The sequence below is a fragment of the Myxocyprinus asiaticus genome, chromosome 32, assembly GCF_019703515.2.
Source record: "Myxocyprinus asiaticus isolate MX2 ecotype Aquarium Trade chromosome 32, UBuf_Myxa_2, whole genome shotgun sequence".
In the NCBI taxonomy this organism is placed as follows: Eukaryota; Metazoa; Chordata; class Actinopteri; order Cypriniformes; family Catostomidae; genus Myxocyprinus; species Myxocyprinus asiaticus.
Genome location: NC_059375.1, coordinates 29,797,902 through 29,821,180, shown reverse-complemented (window position 1 = coordinate 29,821,180; position 23,279 = coordinate 29,797,902). Strand labels below are relative to the sequence as shown.

The 23,279-nt window shown below is 37.4% G+C and overlaps 1 protein-coding gene across 1 annotated transcript in view; it reads left to right on the top strand.

Moving 5' to 3' along the window:
* Positions 1 to 3,439: 3,439 nt before the first annotated feature.
* The window catches only part of LOC127423623 (attractin-like protein 1), a 165,667-nt gene continuing 145,827 nt past the window's right edge, over positions 3,440 to 23,279 (top strand). The window contains exon 1 of the mRNA XM_051668087.1: positions 3,440 to 4,549. Within this exon, the coding sequence (XP_051524047.1) occupies positions 4,314 to 4,549 (236 nt within the window). The 5' untranslated portion in view covers positions 3,440 to 4,313. The remainder of the gene's footprint in view (positions 4,550 to 23,279) is intronic.

Genomic DNA, 23,279 nt, shown 5'->3' with positions numbered 1-23,279 from the left:
GCCTGAAATGACGAGCATTGAATCGTAAATCACCTGTGCTTTCCCACATGACAATATATGCTAATCCTGCAGGCCACTGGCAGTTATGCCACATATGCTTTCTGACAGGCAGGGACATGCAAGTGCAGTTAATGTGCTGCTCAGTGAATCTGACTTGTCATAGCCTGAGACTCTGATTCTTTCATTCGTCTGTTCAAAGTCTGAAGAGAAAGTGTCATGTTCCCCAATGGGCCATGAAAGAATGTAGGGCGGCTTTAGTTGAGACGGATGTTTTTGAAGAATGGAATATTGTGTAAATGTAAGCCTCAAAAGTCTAAACGACACATTACAAATTTGGAACACATATGGACTAAATTAGCATTAAGGTAGTTGTTGCATAACTTTTTCAAATCAACATTAAGATTTTAGGTTAAAATATATGAGAGCTTTATAGATATAAGTATATACAGTATTTTAGGTGCTGACACTATTTCCTTTAAGTTTATGACCCATTTTTAATAAAAAATTTTACTTTCACTAGTTTAATTTAATTGTCCTGCACTGTAACAAATACATTTTTGAAAGTACAAATATTCCATGTTGTCTTTTTATGTGGTCATACATGCTGCATGCATAATATAAAATAAAATAATTAGCAAAATGCTGTTAACTTGTTCTATAAATAGTATATTGTCAACACAGAACATCAACTTGAAAAAACAAAAGATTATGTTGGAAAGTAAAGTAAATAAAGCAAATAGGTAAATAAATATGCCTTTTGCGAGATCCCAGCTGCAACAGTTTTGCTTGCCATATTTCACCTTTTTTTTAATCTAACTTTTGATAATACAGCAAAATATATTAAAAATAGCTTTAGATGGAGTATGTCACACCATAGGTCTACTATGTCAGCTTTCCAAAATAATTGAATGTCTACTTCCCAATAACATGAATAATGATTAGTAGTACTGCCAAGGGTTTACTCTGTTTTTGTTACTGTAACTCTAAATGTAATTTGCTCTCTAAAGCAAGAATATCATTGTATGTATTGTATGTAGGTATTTTAAAATCAGTGCTTTTAAACAATGTTACATTCTGTTGTTATTTTATTGTTCAGTGCCTGACTGAATTGGGATCATGTGATGAGAATGAAATAAAAAGAGATACCTTTGAGGTGTGAGAAGCATAACAAAGCCCAGACTAGTGATAGTCTCGTGTGGAATGTCAAAATCCCAATTTAACTGAGTGTTTTATTACATTATGTATAAGAACTGCCATACCGTTATATGAGTATATGTTGCAATTTGTTTGGTCCACAGATGCACCCCATCTTTTGCTTGGCAAACAAATAACAAAATGACAATACTAAATCTAAATAACTAAATCTCTAATATTTCTTAATTTACATTGACATTACAGAATCCCTCAGAAACAGTTTTTGAGGGTTAATGATTTCTGTGACATAATTATTTATATATATATATATATATATATATATATATATATATATATATATATATATACACACACACACACACACACACACACACGGCCAAAAGTTTGGAATAATGTACAGATTTTGCTCTTATGGAAAGAAATTGGTACTTTTATTCACCAAAGATTCAACTGATCACAGTGTGTAGTCAGGACATTAATAACGTGAAAAATAAAAATGACTTAAACTACTTCAAAGAGTTCTCAAAAAAAAAAAAAAAATCCTCCATATGCAGCAATGAAAGCTTACAGATCCTTGTCATTCTAGCTGTCAGTTTGTCCAGATACTCAGGTGACATTTCACCCCACACTTCCTGTTGCACTTGCCATAGATGTGGCTGTCTTGTTGGGCACTTCTCATGCACCTTGTAGTCTAGCTGATCCCACAAAAGCTCAATGGGTTTAAGATCTGTAACACTCTTTTCCAATTATCTGTTGTCCAATGTTTCTTTGCCCACTCTAACCTTTTCCTTTTGTTTTTCTGTTTCAAAAGTGGCTTTTTCTTTGCAATTCTTCCCATAAGGCCTGCACCCCTGAGTCTTCTCTGTACTGTTGTACATGAAACTGGTGTTGAGTGGGTAGAATTCAATGAAGCTGTCAGCTGAGGACATGTGAGTGTCTATTTCTCAAACTAGAGACTCTGATGTACTTATCCTCTTGTTTAGTTGTACATCTAGGCCTTCCACATCTCATTCTGTCCTTGTTAGAGCCAGTTGTCTTTTGTCTTTGAAGACTGTTGTGTACACCTTTGTATGAAATCTTCAGTTTTTTGGCAATTTCAAACATTGAATAGCCTATATTCCTCAAAACAATGATCAACTGACGAGTTTCTAGAGCAGTGGTTCCCAACCCTGTTTCTGGAGGCCCCCCAGCACTGCACATTGGGTGTGTCAGAAAAGGGAAAATGGCAAGTGATTTTCTAGTACCAAATTAGCAATTTAGCATGATTACTCAAGGATAAAGTGTTGGAGTGATGGTTGCTGGAAATGGGGCCTGTCTAGATTTGATCAAAATGACTTTTCAAATAGTGATGGTGCTGTTTTTTTACATCAGTAATGTCCTGACTATACTTTGTGTTCATAAAAAAGGTGAAAGTGCCAATTTCCTTCCGAAACAGCAAAATCTGCACATTATTCCAAGCTTTTGGCCGCCAATGTATATACACCGATCAACATTAAAACAACCTGCCTGATATTGTGTAGGTCCCCTTCGTGCCACCAAAACAGCGCCAACCCAGATCTCAGAATAGCATTCTGAGATGTTATTCTTCTCACCACAATTGTACAGAGCGGTTATCAGACTTACCATAGACTTTGTCAGTTCGAACCAGTCTGGCCATTCTCTGTTGAACTCTCTCATCAACAAGGCATTTCCAACTGCCCCTCACTGGATGTATTTTGTTTTTGGCACTCTGAGTAAATTCTAGAGACTGTTGTGTGTGAAAATCCTGGGAGATCAGCAGTTACAGAAATACTCAAACCAGCCCGTCTGGCACCAACAATCATGCCACGGTTGAAATCACTGAGATCACATTTTTTCTTCATTCTGATGGTTGATGCGTACATTAACTGAAGCCCTTGACCTGTATCTGCATGATTGTATGCATTGCGCTGCTGCCACATGATTGGCTAAGTAGATAATCACATTAATAAGTAGGTGTATAAGTTTTCCTAATAAAGTGGTAAGTGTATGTATATGTAAACACAATAAACACCACAATCAACTTCCATTGTCTCTATGGGAAGTAGGAAATATGCAACATCTGGAAAAGAGACTAAACAACTAAACAAACAAAAAGAAAAATAGAAGAAACCCTACGTTTGGGTAGAAACTCCCCAAAGAAATGGTACAACATGTCTGATGAAGCATTTCAAGTACTGAAATGAACAGTCAAAATGTTCACACTTCTGGCCACTGTCTCTTTAAATATGTCTTCTTCCCATTGAGCATGCGCGGACATCTCGCCAACCTGAGGAGCAGTCAGCGCGAGCAGCTCACACACTGTTGGAGCTTAAACGGTGGTCAGAATTCACACATTGAAGGATTTTTAACACGCTTGGACAAAATGGAAACATACCTGTCCCGAAGGTCGTGACTTCTGAGAAGGAGATTACCACGCCGAGGCTTAAAAAAGCGACAAAAATATGCGTAAAACAGATAGTTTCCCAAATCCCTCAGCGCAACGGACATCAGCAGAAACAACATCCATGTTACTGACTGCTACGGTTAGAAAGGATGCGTTTTAAGCTGAAACCGGCTCTATTTAGCGTTTTTTCCTCGTGGCATATGAACGTTTAATCACTAAAAGCTGAAGGTTTAAAAGCTTTAAATCCCACCAGCAGTGTATTTGGGAAGCCAGCTGAGTGTTTACGCTTTAAAATGGCTGCGGAGGGTCTGTGGGATCAGAGTAAACCCGTTGAATAATATTATGCTTTAACGCTGGAAATACCTCACTGGAGTTATGGTAATGGTTTGGCGGGGAAAGCCTTTTCTCAATATTATGGTGACTTATTTTCCAGACCTGTAACTGCAGGAGGTAACGTTGGAAATTCCTACCCTTGTTCCGAAACACAATGAGGCGAGACAGCTGATTTAATATGCCTGTGTTTATGCTGATTTTCATCACATCACATTCGGATCTGGGGTTTTTCCATTAAACGATCGCCTAGATTTTAAGATAGAAGGGGCGATCGCTGATATTTAAGCAATATTCATGATCTGGAAGTGAATGGATCTCCCCTGCTGTTATAATTAAATCAAGCTGGCCATCAGAAGGCAGGGAAGAAAGGCCCCAAGATATTGATACCCAATCTACCAGCAGCAACAGCATCTCCAAAGACATGGATGCAGGGAAGAGGATACTCAGACCTGAGCTGTTTCTGGTCAGACAGAGACTGCAGGGCATGCACAGATGTTTATGGCTGTGTGTTATTTTCTCCCTGGTGCTGATATCAGACGGCTCTCCATCTAAACCGTGCGAGAAGAGCTGTCTGTCCGGCAGGTGTGTGAACGGATCCTGTGTCTGTGATCGTGGATGGGTTGGGGACCAGTGCCAACACTGCCAGGGAAGATTTAAGTGAGTATGAAATAAGACATTTGAACTTGCTCTCAGCTTTGGGGGTCAGGATCATCGAAACGTGTGCTCGTTTTTCAAATTGTAAAGGGTGCATGTTAGTGTATGTGATGTATGTTTTATTGCTGTTTTATTAAAATGTGTTTTGTTATTGTAATGGTTAAGGGAATATTCCAGGTAAAAGTTCAGCTCAATTGACATCATTTGTGGCATAATGCTGATTATCACAAAAATTATATAGACTTGTCCCCCTTTTTTTTTTTTTTTTTTTCACCAAAATTGTGGTTACAGTGAGGTACTTAAAGCGGAAGTGAATGGGGCCAATTGTTTGAGGGTTTAAAGGCAGAAATGTGAAGCTTATATATATATATATATATATATATATATATATATATATATATATATATATATGTGTGTGTGTGTGTATATATATATATATATATAATTTGTTTACATTAATTCTTCTATTAAAACTTGTGCATTATATGAGCTATAAAATTGTTCAAATAATAGTTTTTAAAGTTGTTTTAGGGTTTATGGCATAATAATTGGATAAAACGTTACACAGAAATGATTAGTAAGTGATTTTATCACACAAATGATGTTAACACTTTGTTTACGTCTTGTGGCTATACTTTTGAAACAGTGAGTATATTTAACGTTTATGGATTGGCCCCAATCACTTCCTTTGTAAGTGCCTTACTGTAATCCAGATTTGTGTTTTCTTTTTTTTAAATTTTTTTAAAGGAAATATGGTACAAGTCCAAATTAATTTCTGTGCTAATCAACATTTATCCACAAATCCTGTCTATTGAGCTAAAAGAAATAGTTCACCCAAAATTAGCATTATACGGACCTACAGAGCTGAGATATTCTTCTAAAAATCTTTGTTTGTATTTTGCTGAAGAAAGTCATACACATCTGGGATGGCACGAGGGAGAGTAAATAATGAGAGAATTTTCATTTTTGGGTGAACTGATCCTTTAGTTTGTATTGAACTGGGAATATTTCTTTAAGTAGGGCCGTAACCATAATATACTGTACACTGAAGGGGACAATCCCCCCCATAATCAGATATGGCCAGATTGTCTCCCCCAATAATTGATACCTTTGTTGCTGTTCTGCTGCAGTCCATTATGCACCGCTGTCTAATTGTCATTAAGTTGTTGCAGGAATAACATAATGGGTTAAAAAAAGTTGTAAAAAAATGTAGCGTGCATAGTAGTCTAATGGCACTTTTCCACTGCACGTTATGGTTCGACTCGACTCTGCTCGCTTTACTTTTCTGAGCTTGCTTTTCCACTGCAGTTTAGTGCAGCCTCAACGTGGGTGGGATTATAGGCTGATTGTCATAGTTGCGCCGCCTCTGCTGCCTTGACATCATCTTAAACGTGACACAAACATTACTGACCATAAACAATAACACGACTGCTAGCTGTTAGCTACTAGCTCATTGTGCTGCATAAAGCAGTTTTGCATGGTGATTTTACACAATTGTAACAGTTAAATTGGCCTGGTTGTTTTAGAAGCAAGCTTTCCGGTAACTGGTCAACTAAATAAAGTGAAGCTTTCAAGCAGAATATAGAGTTAACGTAACAAAACGTACCATCCTCCATCGTGGACTCCAACAATGCCGAGTCTTTAACTTTTCCCTACACTGTTGGTAGGTCCAGTGGTAGCCGTGTGTGGCCAACAGCAGAGACAGTTCTTGAAAGACTTTTTCATTTCGCGTCGTTTCGTTTGTCGCTAATGAGAGGAACGTCTGCACCTCGTTTATTGACCACGGCGTGGTTTTGCGCACAGCCATTTCTTTTTACAATTTGAAAGTCGCGTGAACAAATGATATTGCTGTCGCTGTTGCTAACTTTAAAACTAGCGGGTTGATGTCCCATGTCGCTAATCCAGTGATGCTGGTAGTGACGATTCTCTCTGACCAGTCGGTGATCTGCAGGGTTTTGACGTCACATTTAGTATTTAGCTTGGAACCTTGGATGTGGAAGGTGGTACTAAAAAAGTATCAGGTACCAGGTACTATCCACAGTGGAAAACCCCCAAAAAGTGAGCAGAGTCGAGTTGAGCTGTACCATGCAGTGGAAAAGCCCCATAACACTGCACGTCAATGTAATTTGAGATAGCCAATCAAATCAATGAAGGTGGGACTCAAGTTTAAGACGCTAAGCGGGAACCTCGTGGCTTATTCCAGCGCTGTGCATCAACAAGCAGTTCAGGTTAAGAGTGTTTGTGTCATGTGAGATGTAATACCTTACATCTCACCCATGAGCGTTATCACCCAGATCAGAACTAAAACATGGTGAGAGCTGTGACTTCCATTTAGTTTTTAGGTTTTGGCAAGGAAAATGTCATATATTTTTTAATGCAATTATTAATAGGTAATAATTTAAAATCAATGTAAGATTTTAATCTTTAATTCTGAATTTTGTACAGCATCTCCCAAGAGTCTTCTTTTAAGAGACCATTTTATTTTGAGGATGATCCACCAGTTAAAGGAGTAGTTCACCTAAGAATGGAAAATGTACTTTTACTCACTCATTTACTTTTGTTGTTCAAAACCCATATGCTGTTGGAACATAAAAATAGATATTTTAAGCAGCTCTATTCCATAGAATAAAAGTTTATAGTGAGCAGGAGCTGTCAAGCTTCAAAAAGGACAAATCCTATAACGGACTATTAAAGGTTCAGTAAAAAGACATCATAACAGTAGTCCATATGAAAAGTGCACTATATTCCAAGCTTTCTGGGGCCACACAACAACTTTGTGTTGTATGGACTACTTTTATGGTATATTAATAATTATTTTTTTGTCAGTATGTTTTTGTATGGAAAAGAGCAGCGTTTGGGTTCTTAAGGAAAAGATTGTGTTAAGATTCTACTGAGAAAACACAATGAGGGAAAACTTGAGGGCAGTAAACCATTTTGTGTATTTTCTTTTTGCTAACCAGCTGACACAGTCATGTCATTTTTTCAGATACATCAATAATTAAAATTATATTAGTCTTTTCTTTGAGACAGCATGAAAAACAAAAGATGACTAAAACCAGCATGTTGCTAACAATGCAGACACATTGGTAGTCTTGTACTGTGTGAACTTAAAAAAAAAAAAAAAAAACACCTATCTTTTAAAACCAAAAATGATCAAATGTTGGGCCTTAATCACTTTTAAAGCCGTTATTCAGAAAATTATTACATTCAGTACCTTTACTATTTTAAAGGAGGACAGTTATATTTGTGACTTCAACACCTGCAACCCACCAACCCCATGTTCAAGACATTGTTACGCCTTGCCCTTAAAAACTCAGGATAAGCTTCAAAGAGTTGGTTGGTTCTTTGGTGTGTTTAATCATTTCTAAAGCACGTTACTAACTGCTGCATTTTCATATATGTCTGGAATTTTGGGATTTTTGGACTTATCACATGTGTGCACCACCTGGGAAAAAAACGATATGTGGGCCATTTGTTCTTTACTATTGCTTCCTCTCAGACCATTTTCATGTGGTTGAAAATCTAGATTTCATTTACACATTGATAAAGTCTTTTTTTGGTATACTCCTGGCAATCCCATGGGTCCTGACATAATTGTGCTGAATTAAAATTACTTTGGATCACACAGAAGTTTGTTCAGCATTTTGGCCTACACTTGGTTTCTATAAAACAGCACTTAATAACTGGACTAGACAGCCATTTTTATGTTGATGATGGCAAAATTATTGTTTCTCACTGTAAAAAAATGTCCGTTATTCTAATGGTAAAAGACTGTAAAAATGCTACAGTAAAAAAAAAAAAAACATTTAATTGGTTAACGGGTAGTTACCTTAAAATATATGGTAACATTTTTTTATATATTTAAAAAGATATTACATGTAGTTTTATGGTAAAATGTGGTAAAAATGTAATTTTTTAGATGTAAAAGTATGATTTTCCCTTATAATTAATGGTAAAAATTTATATTACGTTTAACAAGAGAGTGCATTTACTTTTTACGTTAAATTATTATAATAATAAATGACTATAATTTTACGTGACATTACATTTCATAATATTTTATGGGAATAGTTGTATTTTTATTTTTAATATGTCTATTGGTCATTACTCTTGGAAGGGCCTCTATTAATGAACTTCATGTGACCTTATGTAATTACTACGGTGATTAACAATACATTATAAAGGGAAAGCAGATTTTTACTCTTTCAGAAGGTTAATATATCAAGTTTATCATTTAATAATATAAACTACGATAATATATACACTAAAATAAACAGGGATCAAAATTACATCCAGTAGTAAAGCCTGAAACGTGGGTTACGGTGAAGCTGCCAGTTTTTTACCGTAAATTTAATACGATTTTTATTTACAGTGCACTAATTGATTACACCTTTACTTTACACTAATAAATATATATAATATATATATATATATAATTTATTTTTATTTTTTTTATATTGGCAGCCACAAGTTTGGAATAATGTACAGATTTTGCTGTTTCAGAAGGAAATTGGTACTTTTGGTTACTTCAGCAAAGTGGCATTCAACTGATCACAGAGTATAGTCAGGACATTACTGATGTAAAAAACAGCACCATCACTATTTGAAAAATGTTTTTTTTTTTTTGATCAAATCTAGACGGGCCCCATTTTCAGAAGCCATCACTCCAACACCTTATCCTAGAGTAATCATGCTAAATTGCTAATTTGGCACTAGAAAATCACTTGCCATTATATCAAACACAGTTGATAGCTATTTGGTTCGTTAGATGAAGCTTAACATTGTCTTTGTGTTTGTTTTTGAGTTGCACAGTATGCAATAGACTGGCATGTCTTGAGGTCAATATTAGGTCAAAAATGGCAAAAAACAGCTTTCTCTAGAAACTCATCAGTCAATTATTGTTTTGAGGAATGAAGGCTATACAATGCTTGAAATTGCCTGAAAAACTGAAGATTTCATTCAAAGGTGTACACAACAGTCTTCAAAGACAAAGGACAACTGGCTCTAACAAGGATAGAAAGAGATGTGGAAGGCCAGATGTACAACTAAACCAGATGATAAGTACATCAGAAGCTCTAGTTTGAGAAATAGACACCTCGCATGTCCTCAGCTGACAGCTTCATTTAATTCTACCCGCTCAACAGCAGTTTCATGTACAACAGTAAAGAGAAGACTCAGGTGTGCAGGCCTTATGGGAAGAATTGCAAAGAAAAAGCCACATTTGAAACAGAAAAACAAGAAGAAAAGGTTAGAGTGGGCAAAGAAACACAGACATTGGACAACAGATAATTGGAAAAGAGTGTTATGGATCTTAACCCCATTGAGCTTTTGTGGGATCAGTTAGACTGTAAGGTGTGTGAGAAGTGCCCAACAAGACAGCCATATCTATGGCAAGTGCTACAGGAAGCGTGGGGTGAAATATCATCTGAGTATTTGGACAAATTGACAGTTAGAATGCTAAGGATCTGCAAAGCTGTCATTGCTGCACATGGAGGATTTTTTGATGAGAACTCTTTGAAGTAGTTTATTATGTTATTAATGTCCTGACTATACATTGTGATCGGCTGAATGACACTTTGGTGAATAAAAGTACCAATGTCTTTCCATAAGAGCAAAATCTGTACATTATTCCAAACATTTGGCCGCCTGTGTGTGTGTGTGTGTATATGTATGTGTGTGTATATATATATATATATATTATACATTTATATTCAGAAGGATGTGGTCTGATTGGAGTATTTTCAAGCATTTAGTCATACTGTCATTATTAATTCTGTCTGCCTGTGTCTTCACAGAGGTTGCAAATGTACTGTGAATAGACATGAATTTTGTTTTAAGCATTCATAGTTTGACAGCTATATGATGAATGAAACTGTTGAATAAAGCTTCTGCACTTTTTCTTAAAATAGCATCCCCCTCTCATTGAGTAGAGTGGAGATCTCAATTCTCTCCATCTCAAAAGCAGCTGAGAGGATGCTATTGGCATTATAAAGGCTGTCAGTCAAACTAAACTTCAGAGTGACATGCAGACCTGTATAAAAAAAATGGATAAAATGACAATAGCTGGATTAAAACACTGGACTTGGAAGCATGCAGCAGCAAGTAGCCTCTGTTGGTGTTTTGATATGCTCTTGGCTTTGCTGGCATTGCTGGCTCTTTCATGCTAGGCCAGGTGAAGCTTTTGTCTGACCATGCCACACTGTATGATATTACAAGTCTAGCCTTATGATTTGGGCCGCCAGGTAGGACGTTCTTGACACATGGAGATCTCAAAAGTGCATGATCATATAACAAAGTCTGTCACCCTGACAGATACTAGTTTGCTGTCATGAAGAATAACTAAGTTGTCACTTGGCTGACATATAACACGATTGTTTAGACCATGGCTTGGTGTGCAAATATTGGTTATGAGTGTTCAGAATTATTAATGGCCTGTGTTTGGTTTCAGAGTCCTTGCGTGATGATGCACTTAATGTAGGCTAGATGGTGCTTGGTTTGAGTCTGCTTTCGGTTTCAATATAGCTATTAACAAGTATAGATAATGCAGGTAATTTTATCTCACAAACAATGCACATAACTTGTTTTATTACTAAGAATAAGGCCTTTTTTAGTTTATTTCTTAATGATGTATCCTAGCTAATATTTTCAATGTGAATCTTCTTTCTCAAACTATAATGCAGAGTCAAGACATTTGTACATTGACCTCACATAAAACTGTAACACCATGGCTCTGTGGTGTTATCAAAACATTCCTCTCCTTGAGTGGGCCATCAAGCCTGACACAACACCGTTGGCTCGACCAGTGGTGTACATTTTGTGTCTGTTTGTACAACCAGTGGAGGATGGAAGGATGGGAGTTCTCTGGAATCTATTTGAAAACAGTGATTATTTTTGCATTTCTGTTTAGTGATGCTAGTGGTGCATAAATTACACACTTCAGCCTGACTTCTAAAAAAGAGATACAATGAAATCAGATCATGTGAAATATTATGTTTTTGCACTAGATAAGTTACCAATGGGAAGTTAATTTTCAAATGATGTCAACTTTGTCTGTTGTGAGCAATGTGGAAATTTCTAGAGCAATCATTTCATGACCTAGCATAAGCCTCAGTCTTACTCAAACACGGGTTTGCTGTCTGTTGCCTGTTGTGCCATGACATGATGTAACTTCCTTGAGTTGTTTTTCTGTGTATTGTAGTTCATTTAGAATGAAAGACTTCAGCACAAGTAGATTACTTACAGATGCTGATTGTTTGGTCACTCATGTTAAAAATGTTAGGCTGCATTTATTGAAACTTTTATCTATTTTGTCCCAGCATTCTTTAAGGATAGGACTTGAAAGGGATTTAATGATTCCGGTTCCTCAACGGTTCCATTAGCTATCCTTTTAATAATTTTTCAAGATGAAACATTTGGAAATAAGAAATTCAATTGTTATTGTATTTACTGCCCTTAGCAGTCTGTTACCAAATAATAAAATTATTTCATATTTTAACAAAAATGATTCTTGCAAATGGCGTTTACACAGACCTTTTAATTAAGATATTCATTCATTCATTTTTATAAAATACCACTAATTACAACTAATTTCTTAGTTAGATATATATATATATATATATATATATATATATATATATATATATATATATATATATATATATATATATATATATCTCTAACTACATATTGTCATGTCTATAACCAATCAGTGGTGAATTCTCAGGGCCAGCAAAGCCTTCTCTGCTGGCCTAACATGCCAAATAAATATTTTTCATCCTCTCAGTCACCTTTTTAATCGCATTCCACTCTTAATTAATTTGCAAACATATAGAGGAAAACGAAAAGTTTATCCAGTCAGAATTTATTCCTTGATGCTTACAAGCAAAGTGTGACAACTGTTTCACAAATCGCGTGCCCGAAGCTGAGCTCGTTAGCAGAAGCAGTGCGTGAGATTGAGCTCCACCCCCTCAGGCCTTCAGAATTTCCACAGAATCCCTCAACAGTGCAAATGAATGGGCAACTATAGTCAGATTGTCAGATTCATCAGCCAATCAGATTGATTTATTTGTTCTTGGTGGGTGTGATCTTTAGGATATGTCCCGGTCGAGGCCTTCTAGCTGGCCTTGAGTGACGCAATCACACTTTAAGTGATGTACGTAATTTGAAAGTGAAGAGCGCGAGATCGTCATCACTGCCGCTATCGCCATTGAGAAAGAGATCTTTATGGATTTAAAAACACGAGATGTTCTGCATGACTGTGTGATTGCTTAATTTATTAAACAGGAAAAGACTGATTTTCACTTCAAGTAAATTGGTAAGTGCTTTTTGTATTGTTATAGCAACATCAGGATTTTTCTAAGTGTAAATTAGGCTGCTTGAGCATTCAGTGTCAGATCAAGTTTTGAAAAGTAGTGCTGCGTTCCATTCAACTCAAAGTCGGATTTTACAACTTCCTACTTGGAAAAGTGCAATGGAATGCATCTTGAAGTCAGAATTACAACTTGTAGGCTCGTGCAGAAATTCTCAACTCCGATTTCGCCGAGATGAAGGGGCATGATGTCACACAAACATGTCGACACTCAGGGAAATATACAAAGTAAGTGATAAACATTCACTTTATTAATTAGTATCGATAAATGTGTTCGTTTCCACATTACATTATATTAAAGCTTGTTTAAGAAATGCCTGCAGAAACAGGTGTATAAAACATTATAATCTCTTTTGATAATCGTACACCTGTAGCACAAATTCTAGCGCTGCAGCATTGTTTATCAGTTGGGAGACATCTCTAATGAGAGTCAAACCCCTGCTAAGCTAACGGGAGCATTGCAGTTTTGTTTACTTAAATGACATCTTCCGAATATCGGGGAATGGAGTGCATTTATGGTCGGAGAGTATAAATGCACTCACAGTATCAAGTAGGAATATCCCACATCCAACTTGAATGGAACGCAGCATAACCGTGTACCCTGATGAAACGAAATTTATTGCAAGCAACATTTAAATCGAAAATATTATTAGATTTAGATTTTTTCCAGGTATTATAGACCTCCTTGTTAGATTCATATGAAAAATTATGATTAATTTCACAAAACAGTCATGCTGCAGTTAAAATTAGGCTTGCTTGAGCATTAAGTGAGCATTAAGCATTAAGTAAGTCTTTGATATACTAAAAAGAACAAGCTGATAAAAGTCTTTTATTCAGAAGTGCTATATTTTTTGCGGCTCACAATCAAATGGACCTACTTGAGTCATTCGTTTGGGAATTAGACTACACTGGCTGCAAGAAACACTGTTGGAAGAACTCTCGGAAGAGTACACATTTGAGAACCGTTTTTTTTTTTTTTTTCTTTCATTGGAACCTGGTCTGAATTAGCCCTTTTCCACCGAACTGGCAATGGTTCTCTTGCAGAGGCTGTGCTTGACTGGTCCAGGCCTATCGCAATCCAGCTGTGCTTTTCCTCTGACTTGACATCTGAATGGTGACGTAACGGGTTACGTGGCTACATGGTAGTTTAACGTGACTACTTCACTTGCCCACAAAGAAACATGGTGCTTTACATGTTTATGTACAGCTTTTACTCATTGTAGAAGTTCCAGCAAGAAGGAAGCGGGGTGGCAGTCCAGGTAAGTCAGCTTTTTATTCAATCGTTTTCTGCTTCACAACAAAGTATTGGCTTTTCAGCTTCACAACAAAGTCTCTAGTCTCTCTTTGCCTCTCCGGCATTCTCGGCAGCCTTTTCAAGTCCGTCTCCATCGTCACTGTAATGAGACACTGGTGTTTAGTGTTAACAATCACCAGGTGATGGCCCTTACTGCTTCCTCTCTCCCCAGAGACAGACACATGACCACATCCCGGTCCACACTCATGTTTTTGAGGACATATTTAAACATTCAGAGAAATGCAATCCAATGGTATTACATTGCTCAACAAAATTGCCAGAGACCAAATCTACACTCAGGACGACAGGTAACATAACAGGGCTCCAGACTAAATAAATGACTTGGGAGACATTGGCTCCTAAACTGAAACATTAAGGAGCCAAATGGCTATTTTTAGTCACCAAATCACAGAATTGCTCGATTTAGATTGCTGTTAGATTTAGATTGCTGGGCACTTAGTGGCTGCTTTTCTTAATTATTCGGTCCAAGTCATCCATTTCAAAAACTTTTTTTTTTATTTATTTTTTTTAATATAATTTTAGTTTTGTAATTAAATTAAGATGTTGGCACAATTATATTTTTGTCTACAAAACTAATTTCAAACATTTAAGCATACGCCTTCAGATCAAAAGGTTTTTAAGATCATGAGAAACATCTCAGGCAAGTGACCCCAAACTTTTGAACGGTAGTGTATATATACAGTTGTGCTCAAAAGTTTGCATACTCTGGCAGAAATTGTGAAATTTTGGCATTGATTTTGTTCTTTTGGTCTTTTATTTAAGGATAGTGATCATATGAAGCCATTTATTATCACAGTTGTTTGGCTCCTTTTTAAATCATAATGATAACAGAAATCACCCAAATAGCCCTGATCAAAAGTTTACATACCCTTGAATGTTTGGCCTTGTTACAGACACACAAGGTGACACACACAGGTTTAAATGGCAATTAAAGTTTAATTTCCCACACCTGTGGCTTTTAAAATTGCAGTTAGTGTCTGTGTATAAATAGTCAATGAGTTTATTAGCTCTCACGTGGATGCACTGAGCAGGCTAGATACTGAGCCATGTGGAGCAGAAAAGAACTGTCAAAAGACCTGCGTAACAAGGTAATGGAACTTTATAAAGATGGAAAAGGATATAAAAAGATATCCAAAGCCTTGAAAATGCCAGTCAGTACTGTTCAGTCACTTATTAAGAAGTGGAAAATTCGGGGATCTCTTGATATCAAGCCAAGGTCAGGTAGACCAAGAAAGATTTCAGCCACAACTGCCAGAAGAATTGTTCGGGATATAAAGAAAAACCCACAGCTAACCTCAAGAGAAATACAGGCTGCTCTGGTAAAATACGGTGTGGTTGTTTCAAGGAGCACAATATGACAATACTTGAACAAAAATGAGCTGCATGGTCGAGTTGCCAGAAAGAAGACTTTACTGTGCTAATGCCACAAAAAAGCCCGGTTACTATATGCCCGACAACACCTTGACACGTCTCAGCTTCTGGCACACAGTAATTTGGAGGGACGAGACCAAAATAGAGCTTTATAGTCACAACCATAAGCGCTATGTTTGGAGAGGGGTCAACAAGGCCTATAGTGAAAAGAATACCATCCCCACTGTGAAGCATGGTGGTGGCTCACTGATGTTTTGGGGGTGTGTGAGCTCTAAAGGCACGGGGAATCTTGTGAGAATTGATGGCAAGATGAATGCAGCATGTTATCAGAAAATACTGGCAGACAATTTGCATTCTTCTGCACGAAAGCTGCGCATGGGACGCTCTTGGACTTTCCAGCACAACAGTGACCATAAGCACAAGGCCAAGTTGACCCTCCAGTGGTTACAGCAGAAAAAGGTGAAGGTTCTGGAGTGGCCATCACAGTCTCCTGACCTTAATATCATCAAGCCACTCTGGGGAGATCTCAAATGTGCGGTTCATGCAAAACGACCAAAGACTTTGCATGACCTGGAGGCATTTTGCCAAGATGAATGGGCAGCTATACCACATGCAAGAATTTGGGGCCTCATAGACAACTATTACAAAAGACTGCATGCTGTCATTGATGCTAAAGGGGGCAATACACAGTATTAAAAACTAAGGGTATGCAGACTTTTGAACAGGGGTCATTTCATTTTTTTTCCATTGTTGCCATGTTTTGTTTTATGATTGTGCCATTCTGTTGTAACCTACAGTTGAATATAAATCCCATAAGAAATAAAAGAAATGTGTTTTGCCTGCTCACTCACGTTTTCTTTAAAATTGGTACATATATTAGCAATTCTCCAAGGGTATGCAAACTTTTGAGCACAACTGATATATATATATATATATATATATATCACACACACACACACACACACACATCAGTGGTGTCAGTGCTAATTTCAAGAATGCATTTGGCATCTAAATTATGATGGGTTACTGATGACAAATTACCAGGCCACTTGCTCCCAGACAGTCTACAATTCCACTATAACTATGGCAGTCAGGTACTCAGTACTCAAAGTACTCAAAATTCACTAAAGAGAATACTAGGGTTTGGAAGCAAAAAATGGTTCTTATTTATCCCTTTTCCACCAACATGGTTTGGGGAGGGATTCCTGGGCCGGTGCGAATTTTTAACTGTTCCACACATTTCCACCACCGAAAGCTTGCTGGTCTCTACGCATAAGCCTATTACATCAAGTGGGGGGATGGCGGGATAATGTTTTATCACCAGGTAAAGTTTTCCAAACAACAACAGTTTGGCTAGCTACAGTCTGTAACAAGGAGTACTTCTTCAATTTATAACAAAAATAAAAAACTCGCAAAAATGGTCAGACATCAAAAGCATTGAGGAAACACTGAGGCAACTTCCACACTCTTCGCACTCTACTTGCTATGTGGTCTTCTATGGAGAAGACAAACTCCAAGATAAACTAGAGAGATCGCAAAGGAAAGAGTCTACGAGTAGGTACGGCAAGAAATGATGCTATGTTACAGTGATATATATATATATATACATATATACAGTGGTGTGAAAAAGTGTTTGCCCCCTTCCTGATTTCTTATTTTTTTTGCATGTTTGTCACACTTAAATGTTTCAGATCATCAAACAAGTTTAAATATTAGTCAAAGATAACACAAGTAAACACAAAATGCAGTTTTTAAATGAAGGTTGTTATTATTAAGGGAAAACAAAATCCAAACCTACATGGCCCTGTGTGAAAAAGTGATTGCCCCCTAAATCTAATAACTGGTTGGGCCACCCTTAGCAGCAACAACTGCAATCAAGCATTTGCGATAACTTGCAATGAGTCTTTTACAGTGCTGTGGAGGAATTTTGGCCCACTCATCTTTGCAGAATTGTTGTAATTCAGCCACATTGGAGGGTTTTCGAGCATGAACTGCCTTTTTAAGGTCATGCCACAGCATCTAAATAGGATTCAGGTCAGGACTTTGACTAGGCCACTCCAGACTCTTCATTTTGTTTTTCTTCAGCCATTCAGAGGTGGACTTGCTGGTGTGTTTTGGATCATTGTCCTGCTGCAGAACCCAAGTTCGCTTCAGCTTGAGGTCACGAACAGATGGCCGGACATTCTCCTTCAGGATTTTTGGTAGACAGCAGAATTCATGGTTCCATTTATCACAGAAAGTCTTCCAGGTTCTGAAGCAGCAAAACAGCCACAGACCATCACACTACCACCACCATATTTTACTGTTGGTATGATGTTCTTTTTCTGAAATGCGGTGATACTTTTACGCCAGATGTAATGGGACACACACCTTCCAAAAAGTTCAACTTTTGTCTCGTCAGTCCACAGAGTATTTTCCCAAAAGTCTTGGGGATCATCAAGATGTTTTCTGGCAAAAATGAGACGAGCCTTAATGTTCTTTTTGCTCAGCAGTAGTTTTCGTCTTGGAACTCTGCCATGCAGGCCATTTTCGCCCAGTCTCTTTCTTATGGTGGAGTCATGAACACTGACCTTAACTGAGGCAAGTGAGGCCTGCAGTTCTTTGGATGTTGTTGTGGGGTCTTTTGTGACCTCTTGGATGAGTCGTCGCTGCGCTTTTGGGGTAATTTTGGTCGTCTGGCCACTCCTGGGAAGTTTCATCACTGTTCCATGTTTTCGCCATTTGTGGATAATGGCACTCACTGTGGTTCTCTGGAGTCCCAAAGCTTTAGAAATGGCTTTATAACCTTTTCCAGACTGATAGATCTCAATTACTTTCTCATTTGTTCCTGAATTTCTTTGGATCTCGGCATGATGTCTAGCTTTTGAAGATCTTTTGGTCTACTTCACTTTGTCAGGCAGGTCCTATTTAAGTGATTTCTTGATTGAGAACAGGTGTGGCAGTAATCAGGCCTGGGTGTGGCTAGAGAAATTGAACTCAGGTGTGATAAACCACAGTTAAGTTATGTTTTAACAGGTGGGGCAAACACTTTTTCACACAGGGCCATGTAGGTTTGGATTTTGTTTTCCCTTAATAATAACAACCTTCATTTAAAAACTGCATTTTGTGTTTACTTGTGTTATCTTTGATTAATATTTAAACTTGTTTGATGACCTGAAGTGTGACAAACATGCAAAAAAATAAGAAATCAGGAAGGGGGCAAACACTTTTTCACAACACTGTGTGTGTGTGTGTGTGTGTGTGTGTGTGTGTATATATATATATATATCTATACACACACACACACACAAACAAACAGTTGAAGTCAGAAGTTTACATACACTTAGGTTGAAGTCATTAAAACTCATTTTTAACCACTCCACAGATTTTCAAGCAAATTATAGTTTTGGCTAGTCGTTTAGGACATCTACTTTGTGCATGACACATTTAATTTTTCCAACAATTGTATACAGACAGATTGTTTCATTTTTAATTGACTATATCACAATTCCAGTAGGTCAGAAGTTTACATACACTAAGTTAACTGTGCCTTTAAGCAGCTTGGAAAATTCCAGAAAATTATGTAAAGGCTTTAGGCAATTAGCCATTTAGCTTCTGATTGGCTAATTGGAGTCAACTGGAGGTCTACCTGTGGATGTATTTTAAGGCCTACCTTCAAACTTGGTGCCTCTTTGCTTGACATCATGGAAAAATCTAAAGAAATCAGCCAAAACCTCAGAAAAAAAATTGTGGACCTCCACAATTCTGGTTCATCCTTGGGAGCAATTTCCAAATGCCTGAAGGTACCACGTTCATCTGTACAATAGTATGCAAGTATAAACACCATGGGACCACTTAGCCATCATACCACTCATGAAGGAGATGCATTCTGTCTCCTAGAGATGAACGTATTTTGGTGTGAAATGTGCAAATCAATCCCAGATGCTGGAGGATACAGGTAGACAAGTATCTATACCCACATTAAAACTAGTCCTATATCGAAATAACCTGAAAGGCTGCTCCGCAAGGAAGAAGCCAGTACTCCAAAACTGTCAGAAAAAAAGCCAGGCTACAGTTTGCAAGTGCACATGGGACAAAGATCTTACTTTTTGGAGAAATGTCCTCTGGTCTGATGAAACAAAAATGTAACTGTTTGGCCATAATGACCATTGTTATGTTTGGAGGAAAAAGGGTGAGGCTTGCAAGCCGAAGAACACCATCCCAACTGTGCAGCATGGGGTTGGCAGCATCATGTTGTGGGGGTACTTTGCTGCAGGAGGGACTGGTGCACTTAACAAAATAGATGGCATCATGAGGAAGGAAAATTATGTGATATATTGAAGCAACATCTCAAGACATCAGCCAGTTAAATTGTTCAAGTTAAAGCTTGGTCGCAAACGGATCTTCCAAATGGAAAATGACCCCAAGCATACCTCAAGTTGTGGCAAAATGGCTTAAGGACAACAAAGTCAAGGTATTGGAGTGGCCATCACAAAGCCCTGACCTCAGTCCGATTGAAAATTTGTGGTCAGAACTGAAAAAAGTGTGTGCGAGCAAGGAGGCCTACAAACCTAACTCGGTTACACCAGTTCTGTCTGGAGGAATGGGCCAAAATTCCAGCAACTTATTATGAGAACCTTGTGGAAGGCTGTATTTTTGTGTTTTAGAGAGATCCTTTTCTATCAGTGGAGGATGCCAGCATGTCTTTCCAGTTTAGCCAGTTAATGTGCTATAGTGTCAAAATGCAGGTCAGACAAAAGTGAGTCCACTGGAGGCAGCATATAATATTTATAGAAAATATCTCTATTTTGTTTTGGACTAGGCATAGCCAGTGTCTTGTCCTTTTGTAATGCTTGGAGCTCTTTCAGACATTCTCCCTCCGTATCTCACTCCAATCAAACATCCTGGACAATAACACAGTCCTTTTGAATTTTATGAAATAATGAAGAAAAAAAAACATTTATGAAAATGGTGGTTCCTCTAAAATTTCCCTTTGTCAGTAAAAGTGTAGCAGTTCAAATCACGCAGCTGTTATCTGAGGGCGCTTCTCAACTTCTTGTGAATAGATCTTCCTGTTGCAGTGTGAGGTTAAATCTTACTTCTAGGGTTGTAACGATACCGATACTGGTTTTGGAATCGGGTCTGATACCGTGCTCATGTACTCGTGCTCATAAAAATGCTCCGATACCAAAAACCGATACCATCTGATGTACAAATGTCGTTATGTAAACACATTGCGTTATGTCCTAGTGAGGTTATTTAATCACAAAAGCTGCAATTTAATTAGATAAGTATATAGTTTGCATGTGCGGCGTACTTCAAATGTGAGCACTTGTGAATGTGTGGAGACAGTGTTGTGCCGACGCCAGTTGCACGTACCTTTTAAAGCTCCTCCTTGGGTCATACAAGAAAAACACCTGCATGAGCATCACATGCTCTGTTTGTAGCAGATAACAGTGAACGGAGCACTAATTCACGTTGTAACACGAGGCACATACAGAGTACATATTTAATTAAATAGCAGCCTTTTGCGGTTTAATAAACACTTTGAGGCACGTAGCGACCAGCTTTTTGGACAGAAAAGCTACCATCATTACACAGAAAATAAAAGCTCCATCAAATACAAGCTCAATTTAAATGGAAAAAAGTATGACAGAAATATATCACTACTGTAAAGTTATGTAATATTCATACTGTTAATACTACTACTACTACTACTCCTAATAATAAATCAATAGTAATTTAAGATATTTAAGCAATATCTTACATCTGTGATGGTCTGATATGCAGCACTTTATTTAACAAAATATAACTTAAGAAAAACAAAACAAAAAAACAGGTATTGTACTCAGCGAGTACCAAAATTACATTATCGGTACTCGTTCTCAAAATAATTTTATCGGGACATCCCTCTTGCTTCCATGGAACAGTCACCATTCACTTTAATTGTATGGAATAGAGATGCAATGATAGCGTATGGAGACTGGGGCTAACATTCTGCCTTTTTTTCCACAAAAGAAACCCATATAAGTTTAGAACAACATGAGGGAGAGTAAATTAAGTGAATACATTTTTTTTTTTTCATTTAACTTTACCAATACTCAGGATTAATTTTCACATGCGCAATTTTGGGTAATAAAACATGTATGCTGTTTGTTCAAGCACATACTCCTGATCATTGGTTCCAAGGTTGTACAGTGGAGAATATATATAGGTTAGATCAGTGTTTCTCAACTAAAGGGTTGTAACCCAAAAGTGGGTTGCAGGTAGCAGGGAAAGAACAATGCCATGGTTCTCCCATTGAAATGTTTTTGGCGGCCGCCCAAGTAATAATGTAGGGTTGCCGATGCAAATGTAATGGTAATCTTGCGTACAACTAAAGGCTTCTCGTCTGCATGGCGATATTTTCACAGTGTGATCAAAGCTTTCGCAGGAGTGTAATGGAAACAGCTCACGATAATAATATGCTCTGCTCTACACTGGCGCATGCATGCAACAACAGGGCTTCACCTCGATATTGCGGCACATAGACCTCAAAACTGATGTGACCCATTTGAATTCTAGTGAGAATTTTCTACTTTGAAGCGTTATGGAGGAAGTGAATTCAAACCTCTAAAACACTAGACAACCCTGACATGCCAAACAGCAGAGGAGAAAAAGAGCAACACTGTGCTATGTGCAAAAACAAAGTTTATTTTTTATTTCACATCATCAGCTTTACAAAATAGTTTCACGATTTTACAGTAGTAAAAGTAATTGTAATATTTTGACAAAAATGTTATAGTTTCATATTAAATCATCTATTAGGTAGACTCTATTAGAAGTCATTTTTATCACAACAGTAGCAGTTGTAGTTAAAAATTTCTAAATGTGTTTTGGCTACTATTTTTTTCATAAATACTATAATTTATTATTATTATTATTAATATTTAAGACTAGCTAAATTTACCTAACCATGGTATTGATGAGCTTATATGTCATTGTAAATATAAGAGCAAGTACATATGGCTTTAAAGTCTGGACCTTGGGGACAAATTAAGATTTCATCCTGTGTAATATATGTTCTGTTTGAATGATGTTTGAAATGAGTAAATAAAGAGGATAATTCATATAATAGGCTCATATAAATAAATAGGGTTTTAAAAAAGGAGAGTGAGAACTTCCTGTATCAACAACAAAAATAATGTCACTTGATACATTCCCTTATACTGGAAAACTATGAACAAAACTATGCATGATTAAAGGAATTCCGACCCAGGATGCATTATATACAGGTTAAGTTTTTTTTTTTTTACTATGGTGGGTCGCCAGTTGATGTCCAATGTAAAATCTGGGTCCCGAAGCAAAACCAGGTGAGAACCACTGTGTTAGATGATGCCATTGCTTTTTAAATAAATGAAGAGACCTGAATTGTTCAGCAGTGCTAACCTAATGTCCTTGCCTAAACATCGTACTTGCACTAAAAACAGCTTTCCTGTTACACAACAGCAAGGACTATTGAACAAGTGGTGGGAGGCAGCATGCCGACCACAGGAAGTCGCGGGCTGTGAAGACAGGCACGGTCAGAAAGCGATAGGCAGATATCAACGGACTCCCATTCACGTGGCAGGAAGTGGAGATTGAGTTAGCTGATGAAGAGTTGACTCACCGAAGTGTCAACATTTTGGCATGCCTACATGTTAGTGTTTTGTAGTACCTTG